The 26502-nt window shown below is 40.1% G+C and overlaps 1 protein-coding gene across 6 annotated transcripts in view; it reads right to left on the bottom strand.

Annotated features, from left to right (window-relative positions):
* Positions 1–26502, bottom strand: part of LOC148413763 (protocadherin gamma-C5-like) — a 216405-nt gene that overhangs the window by 181923 nt on the left and 7980 nt on the right. The window contains exon 1 of one of the 6 annotated variants that reach the window (XM_088431334.1): positions 17225–19649. The exons of 2 other annotated variants lie outside the window; for them this stretch is intronic. In XM_088431334.1, coding sequence (XP_088287460.1) covers positions 17225–19606 — 2382 coding nt within the window. In that variant the 5' untranslated portion in view covers positions 19607–19649. Of the gene's footprint in view, positions 1–2252; positions 4668–5916; positions 8332–13834; positions 16241–17224; positions 19650–26502 lie in introns of those variants that run through there. 3 more of the 6 variants (XM_088431322.1, XM_088431318.1, XM_088431317.1) reach the window with 3 other exon arrangements.

Here is a 26502-nt window from a genome sequence, read left to right as displayed (position 1 = left end):
CCTTCATCAGCATCAATTGCACTCACGGTGATAACTGCTGTTTTTATTGCTGCATCTTCTCTTATAGATGCTTTATAAACACTCTGGGTAAAAACCGGGGCGTTGTCATTAGCATCAAGCACAACGACATGAATGGCAATAGTACCAGATCGCTGAGGAGAACCACCATCCATAGCCGTTAGCAATAATTTCATTTCCTGCTGCTCTTCTCGATCCAATTCTTTATTCAAAATCAATTCGCCATATTTACTGCCATCATTCGTCGTTTGAATGTGAAATACAAAATTGGCGTTTTCTTGCAAACTGTAGCTTTGAACGGCATTGTTCCCAATATCCGAATCATGCGCTGCATTGATGCGATATTTGGCTCCTTTGACAGCTGACTCTCTTATTTCCAGCTTCACAAAGTCTTTCGAAAAAACGGGGGAATTATCATTCACATCTTGAATTTGCAAAGACAATCGGTGCAATTCCAACGGATTTTCCAGCAGCAGGTCAAATTTCAAAACACAAGAAGGTTTTTCCCCGCAGTGCTCCTCTCTGTCGATTCTTTCAGCAACCACCAAATCTCCCGTCTGGAGGTTTACGCCACAATACTGTTTGTTGTTATTTTCCATTTCAACACGAGCTTTGCGAGCAGACAACTTCCCCACCTCCAATCCGAGATCCTTAGCAACATTTCCGATAACAGATCCGCGTTTCAGCTCCTCCTGAACGGAATAGATTAGGTCTGCGTGTGCATATCCGATCAGAACAAAGGAAAAGGCAATGCTCCAGCATCGCACCATTTGCCACAAATGTGCCATTCTTTGATAGAAACACAAAACACTGCAAAGAAAATCTGAAGCTCATTCGATGAGACGGAGCTTTTTCCACCGTCTTCTGCTTTTAAAGCAGTGAAGAACACCGGTTTAGTAGTGTCTGTTGTGCTACAAACACCTGATATAAAGCCTCTCCTGGTCTCTGGTGACACCACGTGTCCAGATAAAATACTGCGATTAAAGGCCTGAGAACTCTACATTCATATTCTATTTTTTAAACTAGTAATTTAATTAACGATACTTTACGAGTACATAATCCGATTTTTCCTTCGGTAAATGCTTACAATGTCTCCCCTCTCATTAAAAACAATGAATGTTAACAATTGTCTGTCAACGCAAGTCATTTAAAATAAAACGGCCTCCAAAATTGTCAAAATGTGAATTTTGATATATTGTACAAACTTTTACGGTTCTTGCATGTGAAAGGGTATTTATAAAGCACACTACAATATTTTTTTTTCTACACTGACCATTTTCTTGAGGACCATTTTGGTTGAGACTTCATTAGGAATTTTACAAAGTTGTTTTTTTACATTCTCTAAAAAAAATTGTCTTTTTTTTGTTAGCAACCCAGAAGGTTGGGTAAAAAATTGAGCCAAACAATAGGTTGGTCCTTTTCTCACCCAATTGAGTTATTTTTAATCGAACTGTTTTAAATTGGAGTTAACTCAAAACGATAAAAAAAGAAAAGAAAATGAGAATAAAGGGTAAAAACACATTCCAAGAACCATATCAGCATCCAGCATTTGGGAAGGAGCTATGAATTAAACAAGATGTTCTTCTGAAAAATGTGTGTATGTAACTACACAGAAAATAAAGCATGACCAGTAGTTAGTAAGGAGTGTCTCTCAGAAATAGAACAATCGACTTGACTAAATTGTCATTATTTGTCTGAATAAATGCAAAGTAGTGCAAAGTATGTCAGGTTGTGCAATTTGTTGATCCATGTATGCATTCATTAATGTAGAACATTGTTTAACCTGTTTATAAATAGGAAGAAAGGTAGGTAATTGCTATTGTTGCAATAAAAGGTTAAAATTAATATCGGCTTCCTCAACACATATATCATTCAGTAGAGTAGAAAGGTTGGAGAGAGAAAAAAATCCAGTGCCTCACATCAACAAGAACAAAAACTACCGCAGCCTCAAAATGTTTAGGTGGACTAAGAAATGTGATGAAAACCAAAAGCCTGCAAGGTTTTATATTAATAAAATGAAAAATCGAGCAGAACAAAATGTTAACAAAAATAAAGGTCAAAAGTCAATTATGATTTCCTCAGTTAAAAATCATTTAATTGAGTTCCATTAATATGCAAAAGAATTGTGCTCAAGTTGCAGTGGAAAAAAAAAAAAACTATAAGTGGCTATTAAAAATGTCAGCATGTGCATAATAATGTTAACTAAAGTTTCAAATCTAGCATATGGGGCCTACCTCCAATGGGTCAAACGAATCGTGAAGCTCATCAACAAAGTCGGATGGACTTTTCCTCAGTGTCTGGTCAGCAGGCAGTGTGTTGTCATTGTAAGAAGAGACAAACTTAAAGTCGCTAGTTCGAGAGCCTGTGGTCAAGTAGGCATCATAGTTGTAGGTGCTGCGTAAAGTTCCCGTGCCGTCAACATCTGCGTAATTAGGAGGCAGATAGGCGCTGGGGATGGCAACTGCTCCATCAAACAACAGTTTGGGCTTTCTCCTCCGACAAAATCTCACACCCAGGACAATGATGATGAAGGTCAGGAAGAAAGTGGACACTGACACCAGTGCAATAATAAGATAGGAAGTCAGCTTGGAATTCTTCTCGTCATAAGAATTGTCTTTCAATTCTGGGACCTCAGCCAAATTATCCGAAATGAGTAAATACATGGAGCAAGTGGAAGAAAGAGAAGGCTGTCCATTATCTTTCACGGCCACAATCAGGTTCTGCTTCATGCTGTCAGATTCCAAAATGTCCCGCTGGGTTCTGATCTCTCCAGTGTGAAGACCAATTGTGAAGAGTCCCGGATCTGTGGACTTGATGATATGATAGGACAGCCATGCGTTCTGTCCAGAGTCTGCGTCCACTGCGATCACTTTGGACACCACCGAGCCTCCTTGTGCAGCTTTTGGTACCAGCTCGGTCATGAAGGAGTTGCCCTCCGGGGCGGGATACAGGATCTGAGGAGTGTTGTCATTCATGTCTGATATGAAGACACTAACACTCACATTGCTGCTCAGCGGTGGAGACCCGTTGTCTCTGGCCATGACGTGAACTTGGAAACTCCTCAAGTGTTCATAATCAAATGCCCTGACAGCATGGATCACTCCTGTGTCTCCATTAATAGACACATATGAGGACATTGCAGCACCATTTATATCAGAAGGTAACAGAGAATAAATCACTGTTCCATTTTGTCTCCAGTCAGGGTCTCGAGCACTAACAGAACATAAAACAGAGCCAGCTTTGTTGTTTTCTCTCACATATGCGCTGTAGGGCTGGTCCACAAATACAGGGGGGTTGTCATTTACGTCTCCTATGGACATGTGGACACTTTTTGTGGAAGACAGAGGAGGGGAACCCTCATCGGTGGCACTAATTGTAATATTGTATTCTGACACTAGTTCGCGATCAAGTTGTCCAGTAGTCACCAGAGAGTAATAGTTCTTAATGGAAGGTACTAACTTAAAAGGGATGTTTTGTTGAATTGAGCAGTGCACCTGTCCATTCTGTTCAGAGTCTCTGTCCTGCACATTAATGATGCCCACCTCTGTACCTGGGGGCACATTCTCTGACATTAGGTTGTATAATGACTTTAAGTTTATCACGGGGGAATTGTCATTTACATCAATAACATTAATAATTACTTTTGCCTTTGAAGAAAGTCCATACCCGTCTTTGGCCTCAACAAAAAGTTCATGTTTTGATGCATCTTCATAATCTATTTCACCTATAACAAAAATCTCTCCCAAATTCTGATTAAGAGAAAACATATTTTTGGCTTTATCAGAAAGTCTGCTAAACTCATAGGTAACTTCTCCATTTATTCCTTCATCTGCATCTGATGCACTAACCGTGATAACTGGAGTGTTTAGGCCTGCGTCTTCCTTTACAGTAGTTGTATAAACAGGCTGAGTAAAAACTGGGGCGTTGTCATTAGCATCAAGCACAATGACATGAATGACGATAGTACCAGATCTCTGAGGAGAACCGCCATCCATAGCCGTTAGCAATAATTTCATTTCCTGCTGCTCTTCTCTGTCCAATTCCTTATTTAAAATCAACTCACCATCTTTATTACCAGCACTCGATGCCTGAATGTGAAACATAAAATTTGAGTTTTCTTGCAAACTGTAGGATTGAACGGAATTTGTTCCTATATCCAAATCGTGTGCTGCATTAATGCGATATTTTGCTCCTTTGACAGCTGATTCCCTTATTTCCAGTTTCACAAAATCTTTTGAGAAAACGGGAGAATTATCATTCACATCCAGAATTTGCAAAGACAACCGGTGCAATTCCAATGGATTTTCAAGCAGCAGGTCGAATTTTATAACACACGAAGGCTTTTCCCCGCAATGCTCCTCTCTGTCGATTCTGTCAGCAACCATTAAATCCCCAGTCCGGAGGTTTATTCCACAATACTGTTTGTTGTTGTTGTTTTCCATTTCAACACGAGCTTTTCGAGCAGACAATTTCCCAACCTCCAATCCGAGATCCTTAGCAATATTTCCGATAACAGAGCCGCGTTTCAGCTCCTCTTGAACAGAATAGCTGAGGTCTCCGTGTGCATATCCGAGCAGGACAAAGAAAAAGGCAATGCTCCAGCATCGGGTATTGTGACACAAATGTGCCATCATTTTATCGAAAAAAGAAATATTGCAAAATGAATCCCAAGATCATTCGATCAAACTCGTCCTGTTTTCCTTTGTGTTCTTGTTTTGAGCGCTACGAAGAACACTGGAGTCAATTTGTGAGCCTCGCTCCACAAAACGCATATTAGCATGAATGCTGTGTTGGTCTAGAGTGACACCACGTGTCCAGCTCAAATATTGCGATTGTTTTGTGTGCCGCACTACATTCCTAACTTATTCCTTTTCTTCTTTTTTTTCGCAAACTATTAATTAGTATGGATATACAATAAATCCCTCTAGTGCTTGCTCATTTTCAAACAGTCCTTGAACAAGAATTGAATATAATATCAGGTCAAGCATTCGATTATTGGACAAAGGGGGAACCACTCGTAAACTTTGAAGATCATAAAAGTGTAATAAAGTGTGTAAAATGAAGGACATTTAATTAAAAACGAAAGTAACTCTCCGTTTCATATAGTTTCGAGAGAACACTTAACCATTGAAAGAAAAGCAAGAAGAAATTGGGGAAGTGACTAAAAACACATACCAGCAACCTTAGGAAAATTCAGCACCAAGGATAGCGATGTGAATTAAGGAGCCCACCATGACATCGGTGACGAAAAGTATTCAGACAGACATTTATTTATACCGTCAAATCTTTGGCCCAGTGTCAATATTAAAATGACAACAAAAAAAACTATGAAAGTAAGCTAATGCTAAATACTAACAATTACAAACAGATAACTAACTGGACTTCTTCTATCAGCAGCTGCACTTTCAAATTGGAGACGACTACTCAAGCAGAATTTGTGTGGCCACGTGTAGATGTATGAATATGATGTTTTCTTGAGATAAATCAATGTTTGGCTGAGGAAAATTTTGCCAAAATGTTACCATTTTTTTTCTTTACTTGTTAAATTCAATACCTCGTTCGTAACTCTAAAAGTGTATCATGTGATGAATGGAGAGAAAATGAAACATGACTAAAATCCCTTATTCTTGTTGGTTTCATGGAAAAAATTCTATAACCACCTAATGATAAAGCTGAGAATCAAGAAAACCATGAACAATGACTATAGCAGCATTAAAATGTAACTCCAGAGCTGTTTTTGCTGTCATAATTATGTTTGCTCTGACAAAATATGTATTTAAATGCATTTAAAAGGAGCACAAAACACATGGAATGAAGTTATAAGTAGTTTTCAAGATTGTGTAAGCAAATAATAATAATAATAATAATAATAATTAAAATATGATATTGGGGGCCTACCTCCAAGGGGTCAAAGGAATCATGAAGCTCATCAACAAAGTCACTTGGACTTTTCTTCAGAGTCTGGTCAGCAGGCAACGTGTTGTCATTGTAAGAAGAGACAAACTTAAAGTCACTGGTTCGAGAGCCTGTTGTCAAGTAGGCGTCATAGTTGTAGGTGCTGCGTAAAGTTCCTGTACCGTCAACATCTGCATAATTAGGAGGGAGATAGGCACTAGGGATAGCAACTGCTCCATCAAACAACAGTCTGGGCTTTCTCCTGCGACAAAATCTCACGCCCAGGACGATGATGATAAAGGTCAGAAAGAAAGTTGATACTGATACTAATGCGATGATCAGATATGATGTCATCTTGGAATTCTTCTCTTCGTAAGAAATATCCTTTAGTTCTGGCACCTCGGCCAAGTTATCCGAAATGAGTAAATACATGGAGCAGGTGGCAGAAAGAGAGGGCTGTCCATTATCTTTCACTGCCACAATCAGGTTTTGTTTCATGCTGTCAGATTCTAAAATGTCCCTCTGAGTTCTTATCTCTCCACTGTGGACACCAATCGTGAAAAGTCCTGGATCTGTGGACTTGATGATGTGATAGGACAGCCAGGCGTTCTGTCCAGAGTCTGCGTCCACTGCTATCACTTTGGATACCACCGAGCCTCCTTGAGCAGCTTTGGGGACCAATTCAGTCATGAAGGAGTTGCCCTCAGAGGCAGGGTATAAGATCTGAGGAGAGTTGTCATTCACGTCTGATATGAAGACACTGACACTCACGTTGCTGCTAAGCGGAGGAGAACCATTGTCTCTGGCCATGATGTGAACTTGGAAACTCCTCAAGTGTTCATAATCAAAAGACCTGACAGCATGGATCACGCCGGTGTCTCCGTTAACAGACACATAGGAGGACATTGGTGCACCATTCACTTCAGCAGGTAACAGAGAATAAATGACTGTACCGTTCTGTCTCCAGTCCGTGTCTCGAGCACGAACAGAACATAAAGTGGAGCCAGCTTTGTTATTTTCACTCACATATGTGCTGTAGGATTGTTCTTCAAATACAGGTGGGTTGTCGTTAATATCTCCCACTGACAAGTGAACATTTTTGGAGGCCCACAAAGGAGGAGAGCCCTCGTCAGCGGCACTGATTGTAATATTGTAATCAGACACAAGTTCACGATCCAGTTGTCCAGTTGTCACGAGAGCATAATAGTTTTTAATAGATGGAACTAATTTAAAAGGGACGTCTTGCTGAATGGAGCAGTGGACCTGTCCGTTCTGCTCAGAGTCTCTGTCCTGCACATTAATGATGCCCACCTCAGTACCTATTGGGATATTTTCTGGTATAGGGTTTTTCAAGGACTTAACAAACATTAACGGGGCGTTGTCATTTACATCCGTGATGTCAATTAATAATGAACAAGATGACACCAAGCCCAGGCCATCTTTGGCTGTTATTTGCATTTCATAGGATTGCACTTCCTCATAATCTATGGATCCACTTACACTAACTGCGCCAGTGTTTTTGTCGAGCACAAACACACTATTAGTTTGATCAGAGATGTGATCAAACTCATATGCTACCTCACTGTTTACTCCCTCATCAGCATCTGTTGCACTTACAATAATCACGATTGTACCTGGAGGAGTATTTTCAGGCAGATTGGTTTTATATAATGCTTGGCTGAACATAGGAGCGTTATCATTAGCATCCAGCACGGTGACGTGTACGACTACTGTCCCTGACCTCTGAGGTGTGCCTCCGTCTGTCGCTATAAGCACAATGGTGAGCTCCCGTTCTTGCTCTCTATCAAGCTCATTCTCGATCACTAACTCAGCATACTTCCCTCCAGCGCTTTTTGCAACAATGTTTAATTTAAAGTGTTGATTTGTTTCGATTGCATAGCTCTGGACAGCGTTTTGTCCCACATCTGCGTCGTGGGCCTCATCTAAACGGTAGCGACTCCCTTTATCGGCAGATTCACTGATCTCCAAATTTATTGTGTTCTTTTTAAACTGAGGTGAATTATCATTGATGTCGACAACGTGGATATTGATCCGATGCAGTTCTAGAGGCTCTTCCAAAACAAGCTCCTGTTTTAAAATGCACGAAGGCTTTTTGGCACAAAGCCCCTCTCTGTCAATCCTTTCGGCAACAATAATGTCTCCAGTGTTCAAGTTCGCGTCAAAATATCGTTTGTTATTTCCTTCTCCATCAATCCGAGCCTGTCGAACAGACAGCTTGCCCACCTCCACTCCAATGTCTTTAGCGATATTTCCAACAATAGATCCACGCTTCATCTCCTCCGGAATCGAATAGGTCACATCTCCGCACACCGTTTGCAGCGGAAAAAGAAACAAACCCAACCAAGCCCACGCACCCAAAGACGACAATCCTTTGTTTTTCATCTTACTGAAAAAAAATTTTGTTTTGAGCCACAATTGCCTTGAAAAAAGAATCAGCCAGCGAAATACAGTAACACGCAGAGAATGATCGTATGTCCCCCTCCGCCGGATTCGCTAAATTGTGGTCAAATAATGAGGAATGTTTGCTGTGGGTGTGCAGATCAAGTCCGTAAACTGGTGGACAGCGCCACTAGGAGCACGTTTTAAATATTACACTTGAATAATTTTATACAAGAATCTTGATTTTAGATTTTGAAGTTTAGACGCGACTGTGATCCCTGTCAACAAGCTGCAAACAAAGCCTGTAAAACAATACTTTGATATTGCTACTGAATATAATTTTATTTTGATAAAGGATAATCAAATTTCAACAGCTCAAAAACAAAATATGTCTGTGCATTTTTTGCATATTTCCACTGTATGCGTGGAAAGTAAGACGTGTTAAATGACATAATTCTGGTAACAGAATTGTTCCGAAAATCAAACAGTGAAAATTGTAATCTTGATTTTCATTCATATTTTTATGACAGTGAAATTCACATTTAAACTGGAATGGTTGTTGCATCAGAATTCGGGAAGAGCTCTCACGGGAAGTGGGGCAAGTTAATTTCACACCATTATTTGGAATTTTACTATATGGGTATACGAACACTGTAAATATCACAAAGCAAAAAAATATATATTTTCCAGGTGGGAAATATGCACGACAAACTGCAGTTTAAAAGAACACATGTTTATAAAAGAGTTGGTCAAGTTCACTTATATGTTAAAATGTGATGTAGTAAAATATGAATAGTACGTGTTACGATAAACCTAAACAAATAAGCTGGCCACTATCATTTCAACAAATATGTCTCTCTTAAAGGAAAGCAATATTGGTGTGCTACAATATTCTTTGCAAGCATTTTATCTCTTAAACTTAGATTATACTTTCCATTAATATCTGAAAGACACATACTCTAAGTTACCAGAAGAAACTTTTCAATAGATACAAGCCCAGAGTCAAAATCAATCATTTAAGTTGTCTTGTTTGTGGAGTTTGTTTATTTTTTGGTACATTTTTTGGTACATTTCTTTTCCATGTTAGAAATTAACAGAAAAGCGAATCTGTTTCAATATATTTCTGAGATGTTTTGCTCGGATGATTTGTTAAGGGGATGTCTGTGTTTTTTTGGATGATCTTTGTGATGATCTCTGTTATGTGGCTAGTCATGCAGGGCAATAAAAACATTTTTTACTTGACATATTACTGATGAATGCAGAAGTTTGTTAAAGTTGAGGAAACAGGGTGTGCTCTGTGCAAACATTTGTGTGTGTAAGAAAGACATAGTAAATAAATCATCATTCCTACACTGCGTAACCAAAAAATATTCTAAAATTACTTGGACATTTCATTGAGAGCCTACCTCGAGTGGGTCGAAAGAATCGGGAAGCTCATCAACAAAATCGCTTGGACTTTTCTTCAGAGTCTCTTCAGCAGGCAACGTGTTGTCATTGTAAGAAGAGACAAACTTAAAGTCACTGGTTCTTGAGCCTGTTGTCAAGTAGGCGTCATAGTTGTAGGTGCTCCGTAAAGTTCCAGTGCCATCAACATCTGCGTAATTAGGAGGTAGATACGCGCTGGGAATAGCAACTGCTCCATCAAACAACAGTCTTGGCTTTCTCCTGCGACAAAACCTCACACCCAGGACAATGATGATGAAGGTGAGGAAGAAGGTGGACACTGAGACCAATGCAATGATCAGGTAAGAGGTCAACTTGGAATTCTTGTCTTCATATGAAATGTCCTTGAGTTCTGGCACTTCAGCCAAGTTATCCGAAATGAGTAAATACATGGAGCAGGTGGCAGAGAGGTGGGGCTGACCGTTATCTTTCACAGCAACAATTAGATTCTGTTTCATGCTGTCAGATTCTAAAATGTCCCTCATGGTTCTGATCTCGCCGGTGTGAAGACCAATGGTGAAAAGCCCTGGATCAGTTGATTTGATTATATGAAATGAAAGCCAGGCATTCTGTCCAGAGTCTGCATCCACAGCTATCACTTTAGAAACTAAAGAGCCTCCTTGAGCAGCTTTGGGGACCAACTCAGTCATGAAAGTTTTGCCATCGGGGGCGGGGTACAGGATTTGAGGAGAGTTGTCGTTGATGTCTGAAATAAAGACGTTAACACTCACATTGCTGCTCAGTGGAGGAGAACCATTGTCTCTGGCCATGATGTGAACTTGAAATTTCCTCAACTGTTCGTAATCAAATGACCTGACAACGTGGATCACGCCCGTGTCTCCATTCACAGACACATATGAGGAGACAGATGCTCCATTAACTTCAGAAGGTATCAATGAATAAATGACAGTGCCATTCTGTCTCCAGTCTGGGTCTTGAGCACGAACAGAACATAAAGTGGAGCCAGCTTTGTTATTTTCACTCACATAGGCACTGTAGGATTGTTCCTCAAAAATAGGTGGGTTGTCGTTGATGTCCCCTACAGACAAGTGAACATTCTTGGAGGATGACAGTGGAGGAGAGCCCTCGTCGGTGGCACTAATTGTAATATTGTAATCTGACACCAGTTCGCGGTCAAGTTGTGCGGTTGTCACGAGAGAATAATAGTTTTTGATAGAAGGAACTAACTTAAATGGGACATTTTGTTGAATAAAACAGCGCACCTGCCCGTTCTGTTCAGAGTCTCTGTCCTGCACGTTAATGATGCCCACCTCTGTACCAAATGATACATTCTCTGATACTGGATTCGACAAAGACTTTAAAGTAATCACAGGGGCATTGTCATTTACATCCATAATTTCAATGATTAATGTTGAATAAGACACTAATCCAAGACCATCCTTTGCACTTATTTGCATTTCATACGATGACACTTTCTCATGATCAACATCACCAGCCACTCTCACTTGTCCAGTTTTAGGGTGCAAATTAAACACATTACTGTAGTCATCGGTAACATGATCGAATGCATATGTAATTTCACTATTTAGTCCTTCATCTGCATCACTTGCGCTCACTGTTACCACCAGTGTATCAATAGGAGAGTTTTCGGGAAGTCTGGCATTATAGACTGTTTCACTAAACACTGGCACATTATCATTAGCGTCCAGCACAGTGACGTGAATGACTACTGTTCCCGTTCTCTGAGGAGAGCCACCATCAAACGCAGTCAGCAAGAGCAGGAGGTCATTTTCATCTTCTCGATCTAATTCCTTATCCAAAACCAATTCACAGTATTTTCGCCCACCTGCTTTAGTGTTTACACTTAGTTTAAAATTATTATTCTCCTGCAAAGTGTAGCTTTGGACAGCATTTTCTCCGATATCTCCGTCGTGTGCTTCTCCGAGTAGAAAACGTGCACCTTTGACTGCTGATTCCCGAATTTCTAATTTGAGCGCATCCTCATTAAACTGTGGTGAATTATCGTTGATATCTTGAACACGGATACTAATACGGTGCAGCTCTAATGGATTCTCCAGCACAAGTTCTTGCTTTAAAACACACGATGCCTTTTTGCCACATAGACCCTCTCTGTCGATCCTTTCCTGAACAATCAAGTCACCCGACTGGAGGTTGATTCCGCAGTGCTGTACGTTGCCATCTTCCGGATCAATGCGTGCTTTACGAGTAGAAAGCTGGCCAAAATTTAGGCCCAAATCCTTGGCAATATTCCCTATTATAGATCCACGTTTCATCTCTTCCGGAATCGTGTAGCTCACATCTCCATTGATTGTGCGGAGGAAAAAGAAAAGAAAAGCAAGGCCGTATCCAAACGGGGCAAATCCTTTGTTCTCATTTCCACTAAAAATCTTGAGATGAATCATTTTAAATTTGAAAGGAGAATGAAAAAGCTGAAAATGTGATCCTTCCGTGGTATATCTTCCGCTTTCTACAACATAGCATAGAGCAAATCTAAAATCTGTTTTGCATGTCGACGTGAATGGGTGGGAAATCCCGCAGCTTTTGTTCATGAGTGTAGACTGACCTCTAGAGTGCATTTATCAACATAACACCCAGTTGGTGGTCATCCTGTAATTATACTGCAGAAGAATCATTACCGTTAAGAGGCTATAAACTGTTGTAATAGAAGATATATTTGATAGTTTTGCACGCATTATACGTGAGAAAAAATTATGTATATTTATATAGTGAAAGTCGATTTATAGTAAACTACTAAAATATTGCCATAATACGCTCTTGTTAATTTAGAAACAAAAATATTGGAGGAAAACCGGACCAGCTAGTGGAGAGATAAAAAGCGCGACTGAATTCAGCACCACGGACAGAGAAAGAGCCAGTGCCATTCTAAACAATCGGGCCTGATTTCGGCAGTTAGCAAACCTCTTAAATGGTAGTCTCTGTCGACATTCAACAGTTACTACGTAACAGTCTAAATGAAAACTAATTGAAAATGTTGTTCCAAAAGCTGGTAGATAAATATTTTAAACAAAAATAACGTTATTCTCGAATTATGATTGCAGTGTTCTATTTTATACAGTAAACCCAAGAAACCCAAAACGTCTACAAGAATCTTCAACAACGAATCGGGTCAGCACGTTCTTATGACCATTCATCATTTTTTTTTGTAATATCAGCCAGTGCCCATGGGTGACTTTGAACCCACCCGAGCTGATTTTGGATGTCTGATTGGTCATGGCCAATCAGTTACAAGACACAAATAAGAACACACAATCCTGTTCAGGTAGCACACTCAGCTCTGCACGACTCTAATATGGAGTACTTAAAAACTTATTCACCTTTACAATTACAATACTTCAGCAAGACTCTCAAATGCAAATTTTGGTAAAATGGAAGAAAGCTAGTGTGCACCGAGAAAAAGCACCAAACCACAGAGAGAACATTCCAAAACAACTTCATTGAACATTTTTAACAAAATGTTATTTTGTTTACTTGCCTCTTACATACACTATATGAATTCATATGAGCTATAGGGGACCTATTACCCCAAAAAACTGCAAATAGTATAGTAGAGTAGAGTATAGTATGGTTTGGTATAGTATAGTATAGAGCACTGATACAGTATATGTTCACCAATACACCTCTTAATTAAAAAAGTATGTATATACCAATGTTATTGGAAAACACAGCCCAAACAAGACATTGTGCATCGTTCATGACACTAAAATATGAACGCACGAACTGAAGGAAGAAACTAAGAAAAACATGTCTGGAAAAAAAATAATTGTGAGATGGAAGTGACACTGCTGCAGTTTTATCAAATCATCAAGATCAGTAGTCGGTAACAGGTCAGACTGCACAAAGGCTGAGTTGGTAAACTAAGTTTAACTAGGAATCAATCGATAGAAACACAACGTGAGTGATGATAAGATAGACACAAACATGTGATTGCTATGTGGACCACTTAAAATTGGAACAGAATTGTTAGGAGACTTAATTTTTGATCATGAAATATTACAAGAACAATGTTACATCTGCAATGAAATCTGATCAACAACATTTCCCTTCAGACATGAAAGAAGAGTGGAAGGATGCCTACCTCCAGGGGATCGAATGACTCACTAGGCTCATCAACAAAGTCACTTGGACTTTTCTTCAGAGTCTGGTCAGCAGGCAGTGTGTTGTCATTGTAAGAAGAGACAAACTTAAAGTCACTGGTTCGAGAGCCTGTAGTCAAGTAGGCATCATAATTGTAGGTGCTGCGTAAAGTTCCTGTGCCATCAACATCTGCATAATTAGGAGGCAGATAGGCGCTGGGGATGGCAACTGCTCCATCAAACAACAGCCTGGGCTTTCTCCTGCGACAAAACCTCACACCCAAGACGACGATGATGAAAGTCAGGAAGAAGGTGGACACCGACACTAATGCGATGATCAGATAAGACGTCAGTTTGGAATTCTTCTCATCATAAGAAATATCCTTCAGTTCTGGCACCTCAGCCAAATTATCAGAAATAAGTAAAAACATGGAGCATGTGGAAGAGAGGGGGGGCTCTCCATTGTCTTTCACTGCCACAATAAGGCTTTGTTTCATACTTTCAGATTCCAAAATGTCTCTCTGGGTTCTAATCTCTCCACTGTGGAGACCAATGGAAAAAAGTCCCGCATCTGTGGACTTGACGATATGATAGGACAGCCAGGCATTCTGTCCAGAGTCGGCGTCAACCGCTATCACTTTGGACACCACAGAGCCTCCTTGAGCAGCTTTGGGGACCAGCTCGGTCATGAAAGAGTTGCCCTCCGGGGCGGGGTAGAGTATCTGAGGAGAGTTGTCATTTACGTCAGATATGAAGACGCTGACGCTCACATTGCTGCTCAGTGGAGGAGAACCATTGTCTCTGGCCATGATGTGGAATTGAAAACTCCTCAAGTGTTCATAATCAAATGCCCTTACAGCATGGATCAGTCCTGTGTCTCCATTTACAGACACATAGGAGGACACTGGGGCACCGTTCACTTCAGCAGGTAAGAGAGAATATATCACGGTACCATTCTGTCTCCAGTCAGGGTCTTCAGCTCGAACAGAACATAAAGTGGAGCCAGCTTTGTTATTTTCACTCACATATGCACTGTAGGACTGCTTTTCAAAAACAGGTGGGTTGTCGTTGGTATCTGCCACAGACAAGTGAACAATTTTCAAGGAGGACAGAGGTGGGGACCCCTCATCAGTAGCGCTTATTGTAATATTGTATTCTGACACTAGTTCACGGTCCAGCTGTCCAGCAGTCACTATTGAATAGTAGTTTTTAATAGAAGGAACTAGCTTGAAAGGGACATTTTGTAGGATGGAGCAGCGGACATATCCGTTCTCCTCAGAATCTCTATCCTGCACATTAATGATGCCCACCTCAGTACCAGCAGGCACGTCCTCGGCTATTGGATTAGCTAATGACTTCAAATAAATTAGAGGAGTGTTATCATTCACATCCGTGATATCAATCACGACTTTACAATGTGATGAAAGGCCATAACCATCTTTAGCATCCACCCTCATTTCATATTTGGAATTACTCTCAAAATCAAGTGACCCTATTACTTTAATTTCACCAGTTTTACCGTCGATAGAGAATACCTTTTTAGCCTTTTCTGCAATACGACTAAAATAGTAATTAATTTCACCGTTGACGCCATCGTCTGCGTCCGTTGCACTCACTGTGACAACGATAGTGCCCAGTGGTGAGCTTTCAGGCAAACTGGCTTTGTACACATCCTGACCGAACACTGGGGTGTTATCATTTGCATCAAGCACAGTGACGTGCACAAGGGCCGTTCCTGATCTTTCTGGAGTGCCTCCATCACTGGCAGTGAGGACCACACTTAAATCGTGTTCTTTTTCACGGTCAAGCTCTTTGTCTAACACCAATTCAACATTCTTTGATCCATCGGGATTTTCTCGCACTGATAAAATGAAATGTGCATTACTTTGTAAGAAATACTGTTTCACAGCATTTTGCCCAATGTCGGCGTCATCTGCTTCATTCAGCCGGTATCGAGTTCCTTTGACAGCGGATTCCCTAATTTCCATCTTAATTTCATCCTTTGGGAAAACGGGGGAATTGTCATTCACATCCAAAACGAGTACCTTAATGGAATGCAGTTCCAGCGGGCTTTCTAATACCAATTCAAATTTCAGCATACAAGTCAAGGTCTCTCCGCAAAGCTCCTCTCTGTCGATCCTTTCCCGGATCACAAAATTGCCCGTTTTGTCGTCTATGTCGCAGTAACGTACATCCTCATTCACAGTATCAATACGAGCGTTACGAGAGATCAATTTCCGTCCTTCAAGTCCAAGGTCCTTGGCAATATTCCCAACAATGGATCCGGGTCTCATCTCCTCCGGAATAGAATAGCCGAGCTCTGCAATGGTGGTGTCGGCACAAAAAGCAAAGCCGCAAAAAATGACAACGAACAAATGAGCTTGGGTATCCATTTCGCACAAGATAAAATAAGCACTATGAAATGTGTTTCGTACGAAAATATGACCACTCCTTAAGAGCAGTGAACGTAGCTTTCGAAACAAAAGCTGATCTGGTTCGTAATGGTTGAATCACGCATGCTTCTATTGAAAATAAATACAGTAGAGTCTATCCCACAGCCTCATATCTACAAGTACAGAGCGACATCTTGAGTCGACTTGGAATACTGCACAAACATACAAGCACATTGGATTAAATTTTCCTCAACTATACTGTGGGTTATTTCCCCTGTAATTGGTAGCAGATAAAGACGTTCATCACCCATCAGAACCATGGACGGAGCTTATTTGTATTTTTCCGACCTTGCTGTTTATGTGATCAAATTTTCCCCCTATGAAATGTTCATAAACATCTAATGACGCAAGATGAGGGAGTTATGATGTTGCTGTGATGCTCTGCTAATAACGCTTACCAAATATTAAATTGAAACCATGCTCACTGAGTGAAAAATTAACCAGAGAGAAAATGTAGGCCTTTTAGTTCATCTATTAGCCACAAATTATCCAACGTTTTCAGTGAAGCTAATGGTTCAGCAAACCAATTCCAAAATGCTTTGACAAAAAAAAGAACAAACAAAGTCACCCATTTAATAATCAGAAATTTTAAAAATACGTATACTACCTAAATAAGTATAATTATGCTGGACTCGTGTTGCTAAATAACTATGCAACTATTTGTATGTATTTTGAGTAGTAAGTGGCAATATTTCAAAGTAACTTACATCAATAGTAAGAAACAAAATACTTTGCACATTTCAAATACTCTTCTTATTTTTAAATAATATCAAAGAACTGACAAATCTTGATTTGAAATGTATATATTACAGTGAATAGTACACCATCACATTTATTTATGATATGGGGTGCATGTGACTTTTAAAACGAACAACATTATTTGTCAAACGTCTACTGCCTGATGAACGTTGAAATAATCATTTTGAAACTGTAGCCTACCTCTGGCGAGTCCTGCAGCTGATCAAAAACATCATCAGCAAAGTCTGATGGAATTTTCTTCAGAGTTTGGTCAGCAGGCAGCGTGTTGTCATTGTAAGAAGAGACAAACTTAAAGTCACTGGTTCTTGAGCCTGTTGTTAAGTAGGCGTCATAGTTGTAGGTGCTGCGTAAAGTTCCTGTGCCGTCAACATCTGCATAATTAGGAGGCAGATACGCGCTGGGAATAGCAACTGCTCCATCAAACAACAGTCTTGGCTTTCTCCTGCGACAAAACCTCACACCCAGGACAATAATGATGAAGGTGAGGAAGAAGGTGGACACTGAGACCAATGCAATGATCAGGTAAGAGGTCAACTTGGAATTTTTGTCTTCATATGAAATGTCCTTCAGTTCTGGAACTTCAGCCAAGTTATCCGAAATGAGCAAATACATGGAGCAGGTGGCAGAGAGAGGGGGCTGTCCATTATCTTTCACTGCCACAATCAGATTCTGTTTCATGCTGTCGGATTCCAAAATGTCCCGCTGGGTTCTGATCTCTCCAGTGTGAAGACCAATAGTGAAAAGTCCTGGATCTGTGGACTTGATGATATGATAGGATAGCCAGGCATTCTGTCCAGAGTCCGCATCCACCGCTATCACTTTGGACACCACAGAACCTTTTTGAGCAGCTTTGGGGACCAGCTCGGTCATGAAAGAGTTGCCCTCCGGGGCGGGGTACAAGATCTGGGGAGAGTTGTCATTCATGTCTGATATGAAGACACCAACGCTCACGTTGCTGCTCAATGGAGGGGAACCGTTGTCTCTGGCCATGACGTGGAATTGTAAACTCCTTAAATGTTCATAATCAAACGACCTGACAGTTTGGATCATCCCCGTGTCTCCATTGACAGACACAAATGAAGATATTGGGGCACCGTTAATTTGAGCAGGTAACAAAGAGTAAATCACTGTTCCATTTTGTCTCCAGTCAGGGTCGCTAGCACTAACAGAACATAAAGTGGACCCGGCTTTGTTATTTTCACTTACATATGCGTTGTAGGACTGTTCTGCAAACATAGGTGGGTTGTCGTTGATATCTCCTATCGACAAGTGAACTGTTTTAGAAGAGGATAGTGGAGGGGAGCCTTCATCAGTAGCGCTAATTGTAATATTGTAATCTGACACTAGTTCACGGTCTAGCCCTCCTGTGGTCACTAAAGAATAATAGTTTTTAATCGAAGGAATTAATTTAAAGGGGACATTTTGTTGAATGAAACAGTGGACGAGTCCATTTTTCTCAGAGTCTCTGTCTTGCACATTAATGATGCCCACCTCTGTACCAGGTGACACATTCTCTCCCACTGGATTGCTAATTGACATTATATTGATCACAGGGGCGTTGTCATTTACATCAGTAATATCTATCAAAACTTTGGCATAGGAGGTCAGTCCCAAACCGTCTTTAGCTTCGACTTTGATTTCAAAAGAAACAGATTCTTCAAAATCCATCAAACCAGTTATTTTAATATCCCCAGTTGTGGGATCAATAGCAAATAAACTGTTTTCATCAGATAGGTGGCCAAAGTCGTACGTCACTTCTCCGTTTACTCCTTCATCTGCATCTGTAGCACTAACCTTGGTCACTATTGTAAGAGGAGGAGAATTTTCAGGTAGACTGGCTTTATAAACGGCCTTACTGAACACTGGGGCGTTATCATTAGCATCTAGCACAGTAACGTGTATGATGACAGTGCCTGATTTCTGCGGAGAGCCACCATCTAAAGCTGTCAGAAGCAAATTCATGTCACTTTGCTTTTCACGGTCTAGTTTATTTTCTAAGACAAGCTGAACTTTATTATTATCAACAATGAGAACAAAATTGTCATTCTTTTGCAGAATATAACGCTGGACAGCATTTTGACCTATATCTGCATCGTGAGCCTCCTCAATTGAAAAATGACTTCCTTTTTCTGCAGACTCGCTTATTTCCATTTCTATCAAATTATTTTTAAATTTTGGAGAGTTATCATTTATATCCTGAACGTGAAGATTTATGCGATGAAGCTCAAGAGGATTTTCTAACACAAGATCCATTGTAATAATGCAAGATGGTTTCTTCCCACAAAGGCTCTCCCTGTCAATTCTTTCCGATGCAACCAACTCTCCTGTCCTCAGAGTAATCTCACAATATTGCTTACGTGTCCCAGCAACATTTACACGAGCATTTCGTGTCGAAAGCGTCCTCGGCTCAGCACCAAGATCCTTTGCTATATTTCCAATAATGAACAGGCGTTTCATCTCCTCGGGAACAGAATAGCTCAGATCTCCAAAGACGAGTTGCACCGGTACAAAGCAGAAAAACAAAACGACCAGCCGTCGCAATGAGAATCCAATATTTTCCATGTTGACAAATATCAGTCCAAAGTCGATCAAAAATGTCAACTCTGGTTTACGATCCACGCGCGAAAATAACAACACAAAAACGTAGAGCCCAATTTTAACCACCCGCAGCAGAACAATGAAGCTGATGATGAAAGGTTCGTTCACGTTATCTATGGTCAACAGCGACACCAGGAGTCTATTCGTATAAATTTCAAACAAGCGGTAAAATTAGAGCTTGTTTTCCAGAATCTGTAACAATGTGTACTTTTTAAACTTAAAATACAACGTTGTGCGTGATATTTCAAAAGTTATCAAAATTTGTTTCCACTTCGGCAACTACTATTGTAATTATAATTAACCATCAACTGAATAATATTGAAAGAACAACCCTGTTCCAGCTGTCAGACAGAAAGAATTAATCGTGTTTCAGCACCAAGGAGAGATGTTTCCATTTAAAAAAAAAAAAAAAAAAAAAAGAAAAGAAAAGAAAAGAGCCACAATGTAACAAGAAAGTTTTACAGTCCGTATCTAAGAAAAAACAATCCAGGACGAGTGTAAAAAAATATATATAAAAATTTGTGACACATTTGTGATATTTGTTGTCTGTTGTCTTGGTTTTAATCATCATCTCCTTTTTGACGGACATCTGAGATTCTTCCAGAATCAAGTTAATTTATTTTATTTTTATTTTTTTGCATTTGTGCTAACATCCTGGATAAGAAGCTAAATCACACAAAATCACCTTTGTCAGTATGTAAAGAACATAAGCAGGACTACATATTTTCAGTAACAGATCAGCAGGGATCAGCTAAACATTGTGTATATGTTGAATGCTGAATGGATAACGAAGTGGTATTTCTGTTAAGCACAGTAAAACATCTAACTGTGTGTGTTTATCATCTGATGACTAGTGTCCTCTAGAAGGGAGTAAAAATGTCACACTAATTGTGACATATTTTGCCACAAAAAAGCAATACATGTCTGTAAAGGCCTTACTTATGACAATCTGTATGTGACCATTTTCTGAAGTTTAAAATTGAACATAATTTATGATTAAAAAAAAATACAGTACGTACAAGAATATTTTTTGAACGGAACATGATTCTAAAATAGGTATGCAATGGTAGCAAGTCAAAGTTAAAAAAAAAAAGATAAGGATCTGCAACAATCTTAAAAAAAAAAAAAAAAAAAAAAAAAAAAAGAGTCCTACCTCTTCAGAGGAATCAAGATCTTCAAAAGGATCAGCAAATTCTGATTGATTTTTCCTCAAAGTTTGGTCAGCAGGCAACGTGTTGTCATTGTAAGAAGAGACAAACTTAAAGTCACTGGTTCTTGAGCCTGTTGTTAAGTAGGCGTCATAGTTGTAGGTGCTGCGTAAAGTTCCTGTGCCGTCAACATCTGCGTAATTAGGAGGCAGATACGCGCTGGGGATGGCAACTGCTCCATCAAACAACAATCTGGGCTTTCTCCTGCGGCAAAACCTCACACCCAGCACGATGATGATGAAGGTCAAGAAGAAGGTGGACACTGACACTAATGCAATGATCAGATAAGAGGTCAGTTTGGAATTCTTGTCTTCATAAGAAATGTCTTTCAGTTCTGGGACTTCAGCCAAGTTGTCCGAAATGAGTAAATACATGGAACATGTGGCAGAAAGAGGGGGTTGTCCATTATCTTTCACTGCAACGATCAGGTTCTGTTTCATGCTGTCAGATTCCACAATGTCCCGCTGGGTTCTGATCTCTCCACTATGGAGCGCAATAGTGAAAAGTCCTGGATCTGTGGACTTAACGATGTGATAGGACAGCCAGGCGTTCTGTCCAGAGTCTGCATCCACAGCTATCACTTTGGACACCACAGAGCCTCCTTGAGCTGCTTTGGGGACCAGCTCAGTCATGAAGGTGTTGCCCTCCTGGGCGGGATATAGGATCTGAGGAAAATTGTCATTAACGTCTGATATGAAGACACTGACGCTTACATTGCTGCTCATCGGAGGAGATCCGTTGTCTCTCGCCATGACACGGACTTGGAAACTCCTCACATGTTCAAAATCAAATGACCTGACAGCGTGGATTACTCCTGTGTCTCCATTTACAGACACATACGAGGACACTGGGGCACCATTCACTTCAGCGGGCAACAAGGAATAAATCACTGTTCCATTCTGTCTCCAGTCAGGGTCTTCAGCTCTAACAGAACATAAAGTTGAGCCAGCTTTGTTATTTTCACTCACATATGTGGTGTAGGACTGTTCCACAAACACAGGTGGGTTGTCGTTGATGTCTCCAACAGACAAGTGAACAATTTTTGAGGAGGACATAGGAGGGGATCCTTCATCACTGGCACTGATTGTAATGTTGTAATCAGACACAAGTTCACGATCAAGATATCCAGTCGTCACCAAGGAATAATAGTTTTTAATAGAAGGAACTAACTTAAAGGGGACATTTTGCTGAATGAAGCAATGGATAAGTCCATTTTTGTCAGAGTCTCTATCCTGCACATTTATGATGCCCACTTCTGTACCAGGTGGCACATTCTCTGCTACTGAATTCGACAACGATTTTAAATTTATCCCTGGGGCATTGTCATTCACATCAGTAACATCTATAATAACTTTAGCATAGGACGTCAGCCCTAAACCATCTTTTGCTTGCACTTTCATTTCAAAAGAATTGTTCTCCTCAAAATCAATTTCACCTGACAACGTAACTGCACCACTTTTGGGGTCAATTTTGAAAACTTGTGTGTCATCATTTGATATGTGGCCAATATTATAGGTCACATCCCCATTCACGCCTTCATCGGCATCAGTAGCACTCACACGAAGTACTATTGTATCAAGGGGAGAGTTTTCTGGCAGACTGGCTTTATAAACGGCCTTGCTGAATACTGGGGCGTTATCATTAGCATCCAGCACAGTGACATGTATGACAACTGTGCCTGATTTCTGCGGGGAGCCGCCATCTAAAGCTTTGAGAAGCAAATTCACCTCCCTTTGCTTTTCTCGGTCAAGCTTATTTTCTAGAACAAGCTCAACCTTGTTTTCAACGGCAAGAATAAAATTGGCATTTCTTTGTAGACTATATTGTTGAACACTATTTTGGCCAATATCTGCATCATGGGCTTGCTCAATGGAAAAACGACTGCCCTTTTCTGCTGATTCCCATATTTCCATTTCAATTACATGTTCACTGAATTTGGGAGGATTGTCATTTATATCTTGAATATGTAAACTCACACGTTGAAGCTCCAGAGGATTCTCCAAAACCAGATCAACTTTAATGACACATGAAGGTTTTGTGCCACAAATGCTTTCTCTGTCAATCCTCTCTGACGTGATCAGGTCTCCAGTGCTCAGATTTATCTCACAATAATGTTTCCGTGCCTCCTCAAAATCAAACCGAGGCTTTCGGGCTACAAAAGTCTTCAGATCTGCTCCAAGATCTTTAGCTATATTTCCGATAACAGAGCCCTGTTTCAATTCCTCCGGAACGGAATAACTCAGATCCCCGCAAACAAGCGGCATCGTGATGATGAAGGAAACAAAGCAGAGGATTGAAGCAAGCTTGGAAAATTCCTTGTCTTCCATCTTGGTGCAAAACCCATCCGATTGTTAGGCAAATGTCAGCGCAATTCCAAGGGAAGATAAAACCTAACGCAAATGAACAATTTTGACCAAAACGAAATGAACTTACTGCAAAAAAATGATCGTTTCACTGATTGAACAGCAAATGCGGTCACGTATGCCCGCAGACTCTCTTGGGTGGAGTGGTGAGTTTACGGTTTGCGAGCCTAGAGCGACATCATCAGTCCATTTTTTATTCTTACACCAAAAAAAAAAGTACGCCTCTTTTACTATAATTATTTATTTTACTGTAGGAGCAATATTGCCGGCACAAAGTCAAAATGTTTATTTTCAAAATTTGCCCACAAAATATATTCATAAACAAAAAAAAAGGGACTTTTACAAAACCCTGGTTAAAATAAAGACGGCAACGTTAGGTTAATTTGTAGCTTTTAGTGATGTTATTTTACAAGCATTGATTTTTGCATTAAAGTACGGCACACATTTTTTGCTACCATAAAAAACAGAATCCTTACTATCATTCATTTACTATTCCTGTATTCAAACTATTTTAGGATTTAACAAATTGTGCCCAAATAGACCTCTACTTGACGCTATGCATCTGTATTTGCAAATAACATGTTTCGTTTTCAATTCCAGTTTAGTTTTTCATTCATTTTAATTGAAATGGATATTCTCAAAACGTTTAATGCAAATACACAGAGAGCGCTTTGCATTGAATTTACTTAATTTTATTTTGTCGAATGACTGCAGGAAATGAAAGCTTCTGAACTTCATAAAAAATTTGGTCCAGATGGGCTTGCGTACAGGTATGTTCATGTATTTAAGGTTTATGAAAATACTAACTTAAGTTAATTTGCAATTTGTCATTAATTTGATGCTAATGTTTTGAAATTCACTGAGATACACAACTGAGATATGCTTTTTCTACCATTGCAAAGTTAAATTGACGTTAAAATAAACTCGCACATGTATATATGGCCGTGTGAGTGCATACGTATTGTACTGTTGGAAGATGTGAATGTCATTTGTGTACTTCAAATTAAAGTGATGTCAGAGGTGATACAGGGACACAAAGTGAAACAGCAAAGAGGAAACAGCAACCGTTTGAATCAAAACAAGAGTCCTACCTCTTCAGAGGACTCAAGTTCTTCAAAAGGATCAGCAAAGTCACTCGGGCTTTTCTTCAGAGTCTGGTCAGCAGGCAGCGTGTTGTCATTGTAAGAAGACACAAACTTAAAGTCACTGGTTCTTGAGCCTGTTGTCAAGTAGGCGTCATAGTTGTAGGTGCTGCGTAAAGTTCCTGTACCATCAACATCTGCGTAATTAGGAGGCAGATACGCGCTGGGGATGGCCACTGCTCCATCAAACAACAGTCTTGGCTTTCTCTTGCGACAAAACTTCACACCAAGGACAATGACTATGAAGGTCAAAAAGAAGGTGGACACTGATACCAGGGCTATGATTAGATAAGAGGTTAGCTTGGAATTCTTCTCATCATAAGAAATATCCTTCAGTTCTGGCACCTCGGCCAAGTTATCCGAAATGAGTAAATACATGGAGCAGGTGGCAGAAAGAGGGGGCTGTCCGTTATCTTTAACTGCCACAATAAGATTTTGTTTCATGGTGTCAGATTCCAAAATGTCTCTCTGGGTTCTAATCTCTCCACTGTGGAGACCAATAGTGAAAAGTCCCGGATCTGTGGACTTGACAATATGATAGGACAACCAGGCGTTCTGTCCAGAGTCGGCATCCACTGCTATCACTTTGGATACTACAGAACCTCCTTGAGCAGCTTTGGGGACCAACTCAGTCATGAAGGAGTTTCCCTCTGGGGCAGGGTATAGGATCTGAGGAGAGTTGTCATTCTCGTCCGATATGAAGATGCTGACGCTTACGTTGCTGCTGAGCGGAGGGGAACCATTGTCTCTTGCCATGACGTGGACTTGAAAACTTCTCAATTGTTCGTAATCAAATGATCTAACAGCATGGATCACACCCGTGTCTCCATTAACAGATACATAGGAGGACACTGAGGCACCGTTTACTTCAGCAGGTAACAAAGAATAAATGACTGTACCGTTCTGTCTCCAGTCCGGATCTCGAGCACTAACAGAACATAAAGTGGAGCCAGCTTTATTATTTTCACTGACATACGCGCTGTAAGATTGTTCGTCAAAGGCAGGTGGGTTGTCGTTGATGTCTTCTACAGACAAGTGGACACTTTTCAAGGAAGACAAAGGTGGAGAACCCTCGTCAGTAGCACTGATTGTGACGTTGTAAGCAGACATTAGTTCTCGGTCCAGAAGTCCAGTAGTTACAATAGAATAATAGTTTTTAATTGAAGGAACTAGTTTAAAAGGGACATTTTGTTGAATAGAGCAATGGACCTTTCCATTCTGCTCCGAGTCTCTATCCTGCACATTGATGATGCCTACTTCAGTACCAAGTGGCATATTCTCAGGGACTGAATTAGACAAAGACTTTAAATTAATTACAGGAGCATTATCGTTAACATCAGTAATATCTATTATAATTTTACTATAGGATGTCAATCCCAAACCATCTTTAGCTTCAACACTCATCTCATACGAACTTTTTTCTTCAAAATCAATTAAACGTGTTACTCTAATCACACCTGTTGTGGGTTCAATTGAAAACGCATTAACATAATCGTTTGAGACATGACCAAAGTCATAAACAACGTCTCCATTCACTCCATCATCTGCATCAGTAGCACTAACTTTGATAACTATTGTATCAGGGGGAGAGTTTTCTGGTAGGCTGCTTTTATAAACAGCCTTACTGAAAACTGGGGAATTATCATTAGCATCTAACACAGTGACGTGTATGACAACTGTCCCTGATTTCTGAGGAGAGCCGCCATCTAAAGCTGTGAGAAGCAATTTCATCTCACTTTGCTTTTCGCGATCCAGCTTACTTTCTAGAACAAGCTCGACTTTGTTGTTGTCAACAGCAAGAATAAAATTCTCATTCTTTTGCAAAATGTATCTTTGAACATCATTTTGGCCGATATCTGCATCATGGGCCTTTTCAATGGAAAACCTACTGCCCTTCTCAGCAGACTCACTTATTTCCATTTCAATCAAATTATTTTTGAATTGTGGATAATTGTCATTTACATCTTGAATATGAAAACTCAAACGATGAAGCTCCAAAGGATTTTCTAAAATCAGATCCATTTTTATCACACATGAGGGCTTTTTGTCACAAAGGCTCTCCCTGTCTATTCTGTCCGCTATGATCAAGTCCCCCGTATTAAGATTAATTTTACAACATTGCTTACGAGTCCCTTCGACATCAATAC

Source organism: Hippichthys cyanospilos, chromosome 13, assembly GCF_059441005.1.
Source record: "Hippichthys cyanospilos isolate Australia breed blue-spotted pipefish chromosome 13, RoL_Hcya_1.0, whole genome shotgun sequence".
Lineage (NCBI taxonomy): Eukaryota > Metazoa > Chordata > Actinopteri > Syngnathiformes > Syngnathidae > Hippichthys > Hippichthys cyanospilos.
Note: the sequence above shows the minus strand (reverse complement) of the source record. Positions and strands in the feature narration are given on the sequence as shown.